The sequence below is a fragment of the Ammodytes marinus genome, assembly GCF_949987685.1.
Source record: "Ammodytes marinus genome assembly, chromosome: 5".
Classification (NCBI taxonomy): Eukaryota; Metazoa; Chordata; class Actinopteri; order Uranoscopiformes; family Ammodytidae; genus Ammodytes; species Ammodytes marinus.
In genome coordinates this window covers 7,600,154-7,615,483 of record NC_137234.1, presented here as the reverse complement: position 1 = coordinate 7,615,483, position 15,330 = coordinate 7,600,154, and the positions used below count along the sequence as shown (strand labels likewise).

General features: G+C 39.5%; 1 protein-coding gene across 1 annotated transcript in view; it reads left to right on the top strand.

Annotated features, from left to right (window-relative positions):
- cep290 (centrosomal protein 290) overlaps positions 1-15,330 on the top strand; it is a 58,325-nt gene that overhangs the window by 19,257 nt on the left and 23,738 nt on the right. The window contains exons 20-28 of the mRNA XM_080028264.1: positions 1,816-2,046; positions 5,731-5,904; positions 6,342-6,453; positions 7,543-7,748; positions 11,099-11,250; positions 12,294-12,405; positions 13,338-13,793; positions 14,527-14,691; positions 15,113-15,220. Coding sequence (XP_079884390.1) covers positions 1,816-2,046; positions 5,731-5,904; positions 6,342-6,453; positions 7,543-7,748; positions 11,099-11,250; positions 12,294-12,405; positions 13,338-13,793; positions 14,527-14,691; positions 15,113-15,220 — 1,716 coding nt within the window. The remainder of the gene's footprint in view (positions 1-1,815; positions 2,047-5,730; positions 5,905-6,341; positions 6,454-7,542; positions 7,749-11,098; positions 11,251-12,293; positions 12,406-13,337; positions 13,794-14,526; positions 14,692-15,112; positions 15,221-15,330) is intronic.

Genomic DNA, 15,330 nt, shown 5'->3' with positions numbered 1-15,330 from the left:
ATCCGCCCCGTACATCCCACTGGCTCTGTACTACAGCCACTCAAACGTTGCGGCTGACCCAGGATCAGTAGCTGCGCGCTGCCAAACATCACAGCATGCTAGCCCATGCCGTGTTTTAAACTGCTAACGGTCACGTCTGTGTCGGGGGCATAGATAGTATAAAATCAACTGCCGTGGGTGACAGTTGATGTCGGGAGCAACAGGAAGAGAAACATTGTCCGCTCAGTTCAGAGCCCGCGAGGACACAAACGTCTGCAGTTTTCAGAGGTGTGCGTGAGTAGACATAACGTTGGCTTCCTGGCACAAATGAACAGTCCCCTAGGACGTGTTCGCGCGTACACACACACACACACACACACACACACACACACACACACACACACACACACACACACACACCGCGGACTGTAATCAAGTTGTATTCAAGAATGCACAACCTATAGATTCACCAAATAAATGCCATTATATAGCCTATATTTTCCCAAAGACAAAGTAAAGAGACAGACCAATTGAATTATGGTGTGGTAGGTATATATTTTTGTTTGATTTAAATTTATTTTCAGTATTAAAACCATCATTTGGATTTTCAATTAATAAAAATTCTAATTTTAAATGTACATCCACCTTCTGTCCTTTATCTTTCCGTTCGTACAACAATATACAGAGAAAATTCGAATTTTTCGGGCATATTTCGAATGGTAAAATTAATCGTGATTAATTGTGATTAATCCACAGAATCCTGTGATTAATCTGATTAAACATTTTAATCGTTTGACAGCCCTACTAATTATGCACAAACCTTATCCTACGTAATAGCTTTTCAGGGTTGAAATATAGTGAGACTTAACAAATCTAGTTGGCGAGGAGTAGTCTCCAGTACATAAAACAACCTGACTTCATCTTACACAAGAATAAGGTCAGAACAGTTTGACCGAAGAAATATCAACCTTTAAAAGTTGAGAATGAGGCAAAAAGAACAGTTTGACCGATTACATGAAGATTCACAATTTATGATAATACAATATAGTGTAAATATATTTCATATATTCACACAATAATAAATTCCCTAACAGTTTGTTGTCAGAATTACTATTTATCATATCGGTGAATATCTCCTCACGATCGGCTACTTTGCGTGTGCTGAAAACAAACGCTGGTGTTAATACACAGCCCAGGCACTGTAAACTGGTATGTAAACAAAGGGGTCCCAACGTAGCTAACAACATGTCCATTTACAGAGTCTAGGATGTGTATTATCAATGGATTTTAAGACAGCAGATTAGTAGATATTAACTTTAACTTTGACAAAAAGTGATTTTGACAACAAACGTTCTCAAGAATCGCCAAATCCACCTTCAATGGCTGATCCCTCAATCTTGGAATACACTACTCGTGCCCATCCCTAATGAATATATCTCTTTGCTTCATTGTACTTGTAAGAGTTATCTTTACACTCAAAATGACATGAAAGGGGGCGTAGTGATATTGGCTCCGGTCTTCGTGGCAGGGGTCGCGGGTTCAAATCTGACCCATGGACCTTTACTGCAGGTCATCCCCTCTCTCTCTGTCTCCACATTTCAACTCTGTACTATCTAATAAAAAAGCTTGAAAATGCCAAAAAATTATCTTAATAAAAAAATGTCCATGAAAGAGCGATTTAATGTGTGATCCCTCAATCTTGGAATATACACTACTCGTGCCCATCCCTAATGCATATCTCTCTTTGCTTCATTGTACTTGTAAGAGTAATTTTTACACTCAAAATTACATGAAAGAACGGTTTAATTTAGGCCCTTATCCATTCCACACCATCAGGAGCTGCTGGACACCCTTCAGAGAGACCCTGAGGAGATCAAGAGACGGCTGAGTGAAGCGCTGCGGAAGTCCACGGTGCTGAAAGTCAACGAGAAGAAGCTAACGCGGCGCTACGTCACACTGCTGGAGCAGGAGAAGCATCTACGCAAAGAGAACGGCAAACTGAGGGACGAGAGCAGCGCCATGCAGGCCTCTGTCACCCAGAGGATGGGCTACCTGCAGAGATACAAGGTAAACAAACACAGACTCTGGAACAAATACATTTTCTTAATCGAATTTTGTCTCCAATTTTTCAAAAGTTGTACTAGATTTCTCATGCTTTATTTTCATCTAGTTAATGTTCTGTTAAAGGTCTACTATGCACTTTCAGGTGAGCAAGGTTTATTTTCATTTGCAGAGCCTGCAGTTAGTTTACAAAACATGTTTACTCCACATGTTAGTCTTAGGGTGTATTCACACATGCTGTGTTTAGTTCGGTTGAAACAAACTCAGGTGCACTTCCACCTTCGGTGCGCATCTTTCAGACAGGTGTGAATACAGCAATCGCACTCGGGGGCGGACCAAACAAACGCTCCGAGACCCAGCTGAAGAGGTAGTCTCGATGCGCTTCGAAACGCACTCTGCTGCAGTTCGTTTGTGGTGTGAATTTGGCCGGACTCGATCCGACCCAATTGCAGGAAGCACTGCGCCTTTTCTTTCTTTTCTTTTTTAATAAATCGCCATCAGCTTCACATTATGGGAAAGTGTTGTTGTCGCCATTGTTAGGAAGATTAGTTGTGGTTTGACCGGGAGCCCCGAGCAAAAATATTACATTTGATAATGACGCGTGCGGATCAGCGATCAGATGGAGAGGAGCGTCTCCCGTAGCCTACAGTGCCAACAGGTTCACGCTGCGCTTTGCATGAAGTGTGTGTTTTTATTGTTCTTCCCAACGGGACCGTCAATACTGTCCCCGTGTCAGTTTGGTGCTGAACTGCGCCAAACTGACACCCAGCTGATACACAGCTTAATCAGCTGTGTTTCAGCTTGAGCCTATTCTTCACGCGAGCCGCGCGTCCAGCAGCAAAAATACAGTAAAAATTATGTTTCACATCGTAGGCTACAAGCCACATAACGTGGCATTGTCATAGGGCTACATATTATAACCATATGAAACAACAATAATTTGATGTTTTTCTTCTTTATTTATAGGCTAGATGTAGGCCTTTTTATTATTTTTAACCCCATATTATATCAATGATAAATTTGCAGTTTTTACTTCGTTCTTCCTGCTTCTCTCCACCCCAGAATGTCTGTCCAATGAATGAATGACCTTAGATCACGTGTGGTTTTGCTTCGTAATGCTGGTTCACTTGCAAAAGGCGCAATATGAAAGTGGACCACACCAAAAAAAAAAATCCAAATTCTATTTGGTCTGGACCAAAGCAAGTGAACTAACGGACTTTCCATGTGTGAATACACCCTTAGTTGTGAGGGCAGATTTATTTGTAACTATCTGATTGATCTGTTTTTCATATGTATATCACATCAGTTTAACACATGTGCCTTTCCTCTAAGAATGTGCTGACAAAACAGTTGCTTGAACTATGTTAAGGTTTATTGTGGCTGACCACAATAAACCCCTGAGACCTGTTTACTCTATTAACCATGATGATACCCTTGTTGTAGAAGAGGGCTTTAAATACTCTGTCTGACCAAACGATATTGTCAGTCCTACCGGGGGCTGACCGTGTAGGTCTGAAGCTTTACACTCTGTACTCTGTTGTTTTGTCTTATTATAAATGTAATTAAATAAATTAAATTCTCTGCGAGTTTTCTATTACAGCATTTCGGAATATAGAATTTCCCCATCATAAATCAAAACAAAATGATTTTGAGGCACCTAGAACAAAACCGTAAGACATGAATATATTTTTAAACAAAACTGTGGGCCTTGCCCTTGCAGCTGTACACAACAATGATGAAACTGAACTTTGTAGCTAACCTTCTAACTTCTAGGCTCTTTCTAATTTAAACTTATTTTGTAATAAAGTCTTAAATTTTCATTATAAAAAGGAAGTGCGACCCTAGCATTTTGTACTAAAGACCGTATCATGTAATAAGTTATTACAAAATGCGGACAAATTTATGTCTACGGGTATTATTACACAATGAAGTGAAAATTTATTACATTTTGACGTTTTATTGCATAAATTGTTGTTATTAGATAATGCGTTGCTAAAAGGTCCAAGGTGCACGTCTGCAATAACATCGCACCGCCAACGCTGCCGTCAGAATCAACTTAACTCAAATATGACAAATTACAACTGTAAACTGTAGAAAGAGCAGTAGCTGTAAATCCACCTGGTCTATTCAAAACCATGCATCACATGAAAGCTGGTGCTGATTTTTTTCTCAAATACTTTTTATTGTGAAATAACAGATACTTCATCAACGGTAGAAGTTTTTAGTATTTTACAAACACCCAGATTCATTGTGACAGAACCCGGTTGTATTTCTTTCAGCAGTAGAAATGATTTACCAGTTAAAATTATGAAAAGGCAGCGCTTAACAAGGAAAATATGTTCCAGGGCAATATATATAATATGAATTCTAGGAATGTACCTACGTTAACCAGTAAGAATTAGATTAAGTATTTATTTTATTTATTTAACCTTTATTCATACTCAAGAGATCGAGTTGAGTCAAACAAATGCAGAGCAAAAACAATACATACACAAAATACAATGACAGTGATATAGAAGGGATGCAATTAAAATGAAATGGGTGAACAATACAAGTACAAGAGTACAATTTAGCCTAATTAAAACTGATTTAAGATAATATGTTTAAATTTACTAACGGATATGAAGGTATTTTATTCTAATTTGTTGTGAAATTGTTCCAGTCAGGGGCACTGAAGCTAAAAAGCGTTTTTTTCCCAGCTCAGACCGGGTAGCACATAAGGGACTACAAAAAGATGTGTATGTGCAATACATTGTTTGCTTATCATAGCATTTATTTAAACTGACTGACCTTTATCCTCTGAGCACATTTCTCACCCACAGCAGAGGGCAGTGCACACGCCGGCGAGAGTGATGTTAACCGTGGCAAAGAGCACGGACCTCCAACTGCTTTAAAATAACTCAGCTGAGTTAATTCTGAATTACCGCGAGTCACTTCTGTCCATAAGTGATCACTTAAAGTTGTCATCTGAAAATCCCTGTAGATTTTGCAGTTGAAATTGACTAATATGGAAGTATTTTCCCCCCAGAATGCCTAAAACTCACAAGGAGAATCACGTGTAAAAGAAAAATACAAAAAAATAAAGTATGAGTCAGTCAACATTATTAAGAATGAACAATAGTATATGAAAGGTGCTGTGAGTGAAATGTCTTTTTTAGCTAACTTCCTGTCAGTGACTGCAGTTAGCAGTCCCCTCCCTCGTCCCTACATCACCACATTAATGCACTGCGGTCTTCAAACAGCGAATCATCTAGCATCATCTCAGATCCATACGTGCTATAAAACATGATAAAAACCATCAAAGCAGACATTGGGAAGGATTTTTACCTGCTCCGCCATTGTAGGCGCATAAACATTCACCCCTCTGTCGCTCTCTGCGCGTGCACCGGCAGTGAGACGTAGGCTTACCTGTTTGTAGCGTTCTCTCTTCTGATTGGATATCAGGTTGTGATCCCAGAAAAGTTTATTTGCCGATTACATGCAGAGCGGGTGACTGAGAGACCCGTGTTATGAAGCGTGCACACTATATAAGTGATCACCGTATGAATATAGAGCGATTTAACACGTATATTAACATAAACATATCTCTCACTTCACCTTTAATCAATCATACTAACTTTATAGCACTATAGACTAAGAAGAAATAAACACTTTTTTAAATTATGGCACTATTTTTTATCTTACCACTAGGAAATGGCTGCATATAAGATGGCCGCTCTGCAGAAGGCCTTGGATGACAGCGTTCCCTCATCAGACCTGGAGCGGGCCAACAGACAGTACACAGAGCTGACGGTCAAATACAGAGACATGCTACAGAGGGACAGCCGCCTCATACAGAGGACCACCAACCTCGAACATTTGGAGGTATTGAAACGTTTATGTGTCGTTGTCTAATCACTTTTTTTTTCATTTTTTTTATCAGTGAATATCTCTCACGATCTGCTACTGGTCCATACTATATGTGCGCTGAAAAAGCAAAAAAATCCAGTGTTAAAACACAGCCTAGGCTCTGTAAATGGGCATGTTGCTTGTGGAACCCTTTGTTTACATACCAGTTTACAGAGCCTAGGCTGTGTATCAACGCCATCTCTAATTTTTTCAACGCACACACATTACAGACAGGTAGTGGATTGTGAGGAGATATTCGCTGATTTTGACTAAATGTGATTTGAACAACCAAGTGTTTTCTGGAATTGCTATCTCCAACTTTAACCTTCCAAGTATTTTCATTTGGGCTGCTCACCATTACTGAACAAACCATCATTCTAACATATATGTTGTCTTCCTCCCCTGACGTTCAGAGTGAGAACGAGTCTCTACGCGATCAAATCTCGGCCATGAATAAAGAACTGGAGATCACAAAGGAGAAACTGAACACTTTGGAGCAGGCGTGGGACAGCGTCAATGCACTCGGTAAACTTAAAGATGGGACTGATGCACATTCAGTTCAGCTATTTTTCAGAAAAAAAATAGTAGAATTTTATCATTGTGGGTTTTGAATATAAAACGTTGTTTTTGGCATTATAATAAATGCCATTAATACAAGGCCAGAAAGCAAAGGGGCCTAAAGGAATCAATTCTAATCAAATCATACAGTATATCAACACAGCACACACAGAACGCATGGGCCATGAGAGAAAAGTTCAGATATTTTACGAGGCTATCATTCTTATCAACGTGATTTACAGAAATATGATGAAAGCCCTAGAGACATTGATTACAGGCTAGCTACAGGGCCAGAAGTAACAGTTTTATATTAGTGTGTGTGTGTGTGTGTGTGTGTGTGTGTGGGCTTTCTTCTTGAGAGTGTTCAGTGCAGTTTTGGCTTTGGGTCTGGTCTGGTTTACCTTAATTGTAGTTTCTTCATTTGATTTGAGCTCAGTGGCGTCATAACATTCCTCATTTTCCTCTTAACAATACGGGCGGCAAGTAACATGTCAATATGCCGGCCAGAACTCCAAAGTAACAATGAATATATTTATAATGTATGTAACCATGGGGATTGGCCAAACAATGACTGCAGGCAAAAATTACAGGAGCAATCACCGCTACACGCATATGATGATCCTTGATATATCTCCAGGGTTAAGCCAATTTCTGGAGCCAACCCTCAAAGGTGCACTATGTCACAGAAGTTTACATTTTCAAAGTTATATTCTATCTAATTATAACTGAATAAACATACTTTCCTCTAGGAAAATTGGATCCCTGGAACACTGTTTGAAGTTAGAAAACTTCCTTAAACAGCAGCAGCAGGGCCCACACTTTTGATTACAAACACATTCAAGCCTTACGGTACCAGGTGCCTTAAAAAACAGAAAGATTTATTTTAGATTTATTCAATTCTAAGACTTACATGCAGAGAAAATGTGTTATGTAAACTAACTGCAGGCTCTGGAAATGTAAACAAACCCTTCCTGTGAAACTGCATAGTGCACATTTTAATGTAAATTGTCATCCTAAATAGTCTCTTGTTTTTTTTGGGGGGGCCTTTAATATCAGGAGCTGAAAATGGCATGGATAAGGTGGACAAAGCGTTGGCCAACAATGAGCGAGTTTCTGCCGCCCGACGCATCACCACTCTGGAGATGAAGGAGCTGAACGAGAGACAGAGGGCCGAGCACGCACAGAAAATGTATCAACAGACGCGCAACTCCCTCAGGCAGGTGGAGGAACGCAACTTAGAACTCGAGGCCAAGTTTGCAGAGGTAAGGAGGAACACACATTGTTTTTCTTTCACACATGTATAAGTCTATGGGCGTCTATGCAACTGATTTAGTAATAAGTTGAGACGGTTGTAAAAATTTGGCTCACCTGGCAAACATACAGCCTTTTAAAGTAAAGAATCAAATATTTGCAAACTACTTTTTATATGCTATACAATGTGTTTGGGAAATGATTTATTCTGTCTATCTCAACATTTTGGTTTCATGAACCTTAAAAAACATCAATACGACTCAGATAAGGGACTGTTTTTAATGCTTTTCATTGCCAGTTTAGACTATATATTTTCCCGGAAGAATTTTTTATCTTATCTTAAGAATTTTATCGAAAAAAATATTTTTCTTGAACATGCAAGAGTCTTGCCGTTGCTCAAGGCGTCTGTGTTAAAGATTTGTTATAAGTTGAGACGGTTGTAAAAAGTTAATTCAGGTCACGTAGGCAGACATACATCCTTATTATAAAGAACACAGTATGGTTGCTCTGGTGGCGTAGTGGATAGAGCACGTACCATATTGGCTCCGGCCTTCGTTGCAATGGTCAAATCCGACCAGTGAAACCTCACTGCAGGTCATCCCCCCGCTCTCTCTCTCTCTCTCTCTCTCTCTCTGTGTCCCCATTGCAACTCTGTACTATCTAATAAAGCTTGAAAAGGCCAAAAAAATTATCTTTAAAAGAAATTAATACAGTATTTGCAGAACCTTTTATATGCTACACGATTGTATGTGGAAAAGATATTTGTCCATACAACGTTTTTGTTTTCATGACCCCTGAATACATCAATACAACTCAGATAAGTGACTGTTAATGCTTTTTACTGCCAGATTCTCACCAGTTTAGAAGTATTTTTTATCTTATCTTAAGAACCTTATCGTAAAAAATGTTTTCTTTCATGCACATGAGTCTTGCCCTTGCTCAGGGCGTCTGTGTTAAACATTTGTAGCAAGTTGAGACGGTTGTAAAAAGGTAATTCAGGTCACGAAGGCAGACAGGCCTTATTACTGATTAAAGAATACAGTATGGGTGCTCTGATAGCGTAGTGGATAGAACACGAAGCATATTGGCTCTGGCCTTCATGCAGTGGTGGCGGGTTCAAATCCGACCCGTGGACATTTACTGCAGCACATCCCCCCTCTCTCTCTGTCTCCCCATTTCAAATAAAGCTTAAAAATGCCAAAAAATAATCTTTAAGTAAATGAATATAGTATTTGCGGAACCTTTTCTATGCTACACAATTGTATTTGGAAGAGATGTATTCGTCTATCTCAACATTTTTGTTGAGATAGACGATGACCCCTGAATACATCAATATAATTCAGATAAGTGACTGTTTTAATGCTTTTTACTGCCAGATTCTCACCAGTTTAGAAGTCTTTTTTATCTTATCGAAAAAAATGTTTTCTTTCATGCACATGAGTCTTGCCCTTGCTCAGGGCGTCTGTGTTAAACATTTGTAGCAAGTTGAGACGGTTGTAAAAAGGTAATTCAGGTCACGAAGGCAGACAGGCCTTATTACTGATTAAAGAATACAGTATGGGTGCTCTGATAGCGTAGTGGATAGAACACGAAGCATATTGGCTCTGGCCTTCATGCAGTGGTGGCGGGTTCAAATCCGACCCGTGGACATTTACTGCAGCACATCCCCCCTCTCTCTCTGTCTCCCCATTTCAAATAAAGCTTAAAAATGCCAAAAAATAATCTTTAAGTAAATGAATATAGTATTTGCGGAACCTTTTCTATGCTACACAATTGTATTTGGAAGAGATGTATTCGTCTATCTCAACATTTTTGTTGAGATAGACGATGACCCCTGAATACATCAATATAATTCAGATAAGTGACTGTTTTAATGCTTTTTACTGCCAGATTCTCACCAGTTTAGAAGTCTTTTTTATCTTATCGAAAAAAATGTTTTCTTTCATGCACATGAGTCTTGCCCTTGCTCAGGGCGTCTGTGTTAAACATTTGTAGCAAGTTGAGACGGTTGTAAAAAGGTAATTCAGGTCACGAAGGCAGACAGGCCTTATTACTGATTAAAGAATACAGTATGGGTGCTCTGATAGCGTAGTGGATAGAACACGAAGCATATTGGCTCTGGCCTTCATGCAGTGGTGGCGGGTTCAAATCCGACCCGTGGACATTTACTGCAGCACATCCCCCCTCTCTCTCTGTCTCCCCATTTCAAATAAAGCTTAAAAATGCCAAAAAATAATCTTTAAGTAAATGAATATAGTATTTGCGGAACCTTTTCTATGCTACACAATTGTATTTGGAAGAGATGTATTCGTCTATCTCAACATTTTTGTTGAGATAGACGATGACCCTGAATACATCAATATAATTCAGATAAGTGACTGTTTTAATGCTTTTTACTGCCAGATTCTCACCAGTTTAGAAGTCTTTTTTATCTTATCGAAAAAAATGTTTTCTTTCATGCACATGAGTCTTGCCCTTGCTCAGGGCGTCTGTGTTAAACATTTGTAGCAAGTTGAGACGGTTGTAAAAAGGTCATTTGGCTCACGTAGGCAGACAAACAGTCCTATAGTAAAGAAAAAAAAATATTGGCAGAATTCGAAAATGATTTATGTTGTCTATCGCAACATTTTGGTTTCATGACCCCTGAAAACAGCAATACAGCTCAGATAAATGACTGTTTTGATGCTTTTATTTCCAGATTCTCACTGGTTTAGATCATTTTCCCAGATGTCTTTTTATTTTATCTTAAAAGTGCACTATGCAGTTTCAAGGGAAGGAGGGGGTGGGTTGTTGACATTGGCAGATCCTGCAGTTAGTTTACAAAACATATTTTTCTCAATATGTTATTCTTGGTATTGAATATTTCTATCACAATAGAGAAAAACAAAATCATTTTGAGGCACCTGGAACCAAATGTAATATGTTTGCCAACAAAACTGTAGGCCCTGCAACTACAGTGAAACAGTAACTTTTCAGGCAACTTTATAACTTCAGACAGTGTTCGAATATCCAGGGATCCAATTTTCCCGTGAGGAAAGTTTTTATTTATTCAGTTATGAGAATTAAACATTTAAAAATGTTCACTTCTCTGACACACCCAAAGTTACACAGTGCACCTTTAAAGAATCTTATGCAGCGGGAGGGCTCCGGTGGCGTAGTGGATAGAGCGCTTACCATATTGGCTCCTGTCTTCGTTGCAGTGGTCGCGGGTTCAAATCCGACCCGTGGACCTTTACTGCAAGTCATCCTCCCTCTCTCTTTCTCTTTCTGTGTCCCCATTTCAACTCAAATAAAGCTTGAAAATGCAAAATATAAATAAAAAAATCTTACGAAGCAGTGTTACCTCTGTGTTTCCCCCAAGTTGACCAAGTTGAATGTAGCGGCGCAGCGAGTGGAGCGGGAGCTGAGAGACGAGTTGTCCGACAGCATCAGTAAAGCTGTGAGCGACGCAGATCGGTCCAGGATCTCAGAGCTGGAGAAGGCCGAGGCCGAGCTACGCATCGAGGTTTCTAAGTAAGTTGTGTGCATTTATTATCCTGGATAAACTTTAGAAAAATAACTGATTTTTTTAAAATGTCATATATAGGCCTACAGCCGTGGAAAAAATGAAGAAACCACTCCAAATGTTCAGTGTCTCTTGTTTTACTATTTATAGGCATATGTTTGAGTAGAATTAACATTTTGTTTGTATTTTATAAACTACTGACAATATTTCTACCAAATTCACAATATTCAATAAGTAATGTAGAGATGAAGATTGAAGAAAAATCGAGACTGGCCTTTTAACTTTTTCCAGAGCTGTATATATATATATATATATATAGTTATATATATATTTTTTTAAGTACTTTATTTTTGGATTTTCCTTTTTAAAGATCACAAACACACAACTGAAAAAAGCGAACACACAAACAAAAGACAAAAAGAAATAAAACAACTAACATAGCATACTCTACTTAAAAGGTTTCTAAGAATTTTTTTAAATTAAAGGTAAATGTTAAGCAAAAAAATTAAAGTCAAAAAGGTGTCACGAAGGTCACTTCAGGGCTGCTATATGGTCGAGGAAAGGCTGCCATATCTGTTTAAATGTTTCTACTTTTCCTGAAACCTTATAAAGGATTTTTAAAATGTTATATATTTGTTGTGAACTGTTGCCGGTGCGGACCACAATGTTATCTGTTACAAAGGCCCGTTCTAATGTTAATGTAATGGTAAAGAATGTCATATGTGTTTCTAAGTACGTGTGAATTCTTGGAATTACTTTGGAAAGGGACTGATATAAACATAGATGTGTTTGAGGTCACAGCAGTTGAATCATCATTCCATTTGTAAATGAAACTAACAAATGGTTGTGGAAGAGAAACTTAACATTCTTTAAAAAACGTGTTAAAAAGTTTAACACAAACATTCCTTTGGTTTTATTTTATTTATGAGCTGTGAGATGTTGTTGCCCGACCACACTGTTTCTCTGCTGAAGGCCCATTTTAATATAATAGCATTTGTATATGTTGTGTGTCTTTTTGCACATTGTTATGTGTTTTTTTTTTTTTTTTCAGGCTTCAAGAGGTGTCTGATGTGGCCATGATGCAGGCCTCTGCTCTACAGGCCAGACAACATTCCAAAGAGAAGGAAGTGGACTCTTTGAGGAGACAGATACTGGACTTCCAGGTATTTTACATGGTTGTTGTTTGAAAGTTTAAAACAAAACAAAAAACATTTACTTCCAAGTTCAGCAGAGTAACATCATTTTTGCTAATAAATTTGCTGCGCCTGTTGGTCTGGACACTCTCCATTGAAACTCATTAAATATATCCAAAAATCCAGAGCTACCAATCAAATCGTTTTTTCTGATATGGGCGGGCCAGAGCCCTATCTATAAGGCTCTGGGGCGGACATAACCGGATGACGACCGTGCTGTGCATGCGCCGTCGAAAGGCGTGATAGTAAACAACAGAGATGGATTCGGATATGTTGTTTGAGTTTGAGACTTAAAATGTATGAATCAAAACACAGTTATTAGTGAAATGGCTTTAAAAGTCAAAGTGTAAAGGGAATTGGTGTGTTTTTTTTCTGAACAGACTTGTTAGTAACGGAATAAAACATTCAAAAGCATGTTCTAATTAGTGTATAATCACTTGAAAATAAAAGCTATTGTCTCATTCTAATACCACAGACTGAGCCTTGTATATCAACATAGGAGTGGGGGGCCATGTTGCAAGTTTTTACAGTAGCACAGAATTGATAAACTTAATGGCTTCATGCATTTTTTAATATATCGAGGGTGTCCTTGGGAAATGCAGCAGTTGGAAAACGAAGAAGAAGTACAATAGAATGAATAACTAAATACATCTTCACCTCATCACTTGATATCGTGGGAGGACTTGAGGCAGTGGGTTAGCAAAGGATTGTTGTAATCTAGAACTTTCAGCACTAGATGCCGCCGAAATACACCCTAACTATACACTGCACCTTTAAGCATGTCTTTATTTGTTTATTTAGCAGGGACAATGCACAGCTCATTAGCAGTACCAGAGTTAGCTATTAGCTCATTTTCATCTGTTTCAATGTAGCTAATTTACATTATCCTCTCTTTCCTTCAGTCCCAGTCAGACGAGAAGGCCCTCATCGCCAAGCTCCACCAGCACATAGTGGCCCTACAGCTCAGTGAATCCTCTGCTTTGACAAAACTGGAGATCGCCACCTCTCGCATCCAACATCTGGAGACCCACAAGCTGCGATTCGAACAGCGGCTCGACGCCAGCGACTCAGCGCTGTTCCTGGCCCGACAGGAGGGCTGCAACCGCTCCAAACACCTCCGTCAAACCATACAGGCGCTACGCAGGCAGTTTGCCGGAGCGCTGCCCCTTCCACAGCAGGAGAAGTTTTCAGTAACCATGGTGAACCTTCAGGAGGATAGAGTGAGAGCCAGCGAGGAGAAGAAGAAAGCAGAGGAGGAGTGGAGGAGGGCAGAGGGCAGGGCCGAGGAACTGGAGCTGAGGCTTCGAGGCCTCGAGGAGCTCATCGCAACTCTGAAGGATGTGAAGGGGGCACAGAAGGTCGCTAGGGTTGATGGATGTTTTCACAATGTGTTATCACAAGTGTTTAAAGAGACGGCGAGGAACTTTTAAATGTCTATGAACATGTCTAAGTGTTTCCTCTGATGATTATAAATGTAAGTAAGTGAGTAAGTAAGCTTTATTTATAGAGCGCCCTTCACAGACCAGGGTCACAAAGCGCTTCACAATGCGCTTCCAAAGCGCTTTTTTACATATCTTAACACATTTTTTCTATAGACACACGCAAACACCGATGGCAGTAGCTGCCATGCAAGGCGCTTTCTGAACCATCGGGAGCAATTTGGGGTTCAGTGTCTTGCCCAGGGACACTTCGACATGTGGCGGGTAGGCGGGGACTGACCCTGTAACAGCAAATGAGACTATCAGCGAAAAGAATGCTATTTTTATAAAGTAGATTTTATTGCCCTCGGTACGAATCCCCGCCAGTTGAGACCAAACGATTTACGGCAGGCAGACCTGTACTTACTCTGCCTTCTCTATTTCACTCACTTCTTAAACAAATAAACGCACCATCATACAGTTAAGGTGTTATGATGACGCTGGTGTCGTCAAAACACTACCGCTCGAACGAAAACTGAAAGGTTCCTCGTCACTTTAAAAATACTAAAATAGCACAGTGTTTTTCTTTTTATGTTATCTGTTTGTGAGACATATTACTATGACTTGTAAGCTTTGTATGCTGAAAACCTCTCCACTGTTAAACTTCCAACAGGTTCTTGAGTGGCACAAGAAGATGGAGGAGGTGCGTCTACAGGAGCTGCGTAGAGGCCGAGAGCTGGTGGTCCAGAGGGAGGAGATAAAGTTCATGAAGAGCCTGGTGATGGAGCAGGAGAGAAACATCCGCTCACTGGAAGAGGAGATCGTACAGCAAAACATGGTGACAGGAGAAAAACTCATTCAACAATACACACATACAAACAGACCCGGGTTCGAATCCAGCCCGGGTCAGTTCTCTGCATGTCTTTCCCCTCTTTGTCCCATTTTAACTCTAGAAGTGTGTCTGATAAACCAAAAATGCCCAAAAAAATATCTTAAAAAAAAAGTAAAAAACAATACACACATTCTAGGAACACCATTATGCAGATACACTTTACCAAATGTGCTTCACTGTGTTTGAAATAAACAGACAAACATAAAGGATATAAAGAAAAGTAATTATTGTAATACCCTTTTTTTTTGCATTTAAAGTTTTTACACCTCTTTTGTTCAGGAGATTTTAGTTACATGAGTGTGTCATTTATAGCATTCAAGGTCAATGTAAAGGTAACGCAGGCATGTCTTTTCTTTACCGTGTGAAGCATCAAGATGAACGTCAGCTGGCCTGGGATCAGCGAGAGGTGGAGCTGGAGCGCCAAGTGGACCAGTACGAGAAGCACCAGAGTCAGATTGTAAACAGTTCAGAAAAGGTAAACAACAAATTGACAGCAACTAAAAGATGATTTTCAGAATTAGTCAACTTTATTGATCGGGGGGGAATTGAGTCGCTTTAGGCTTTCAGAAATAATAAGATATGTAA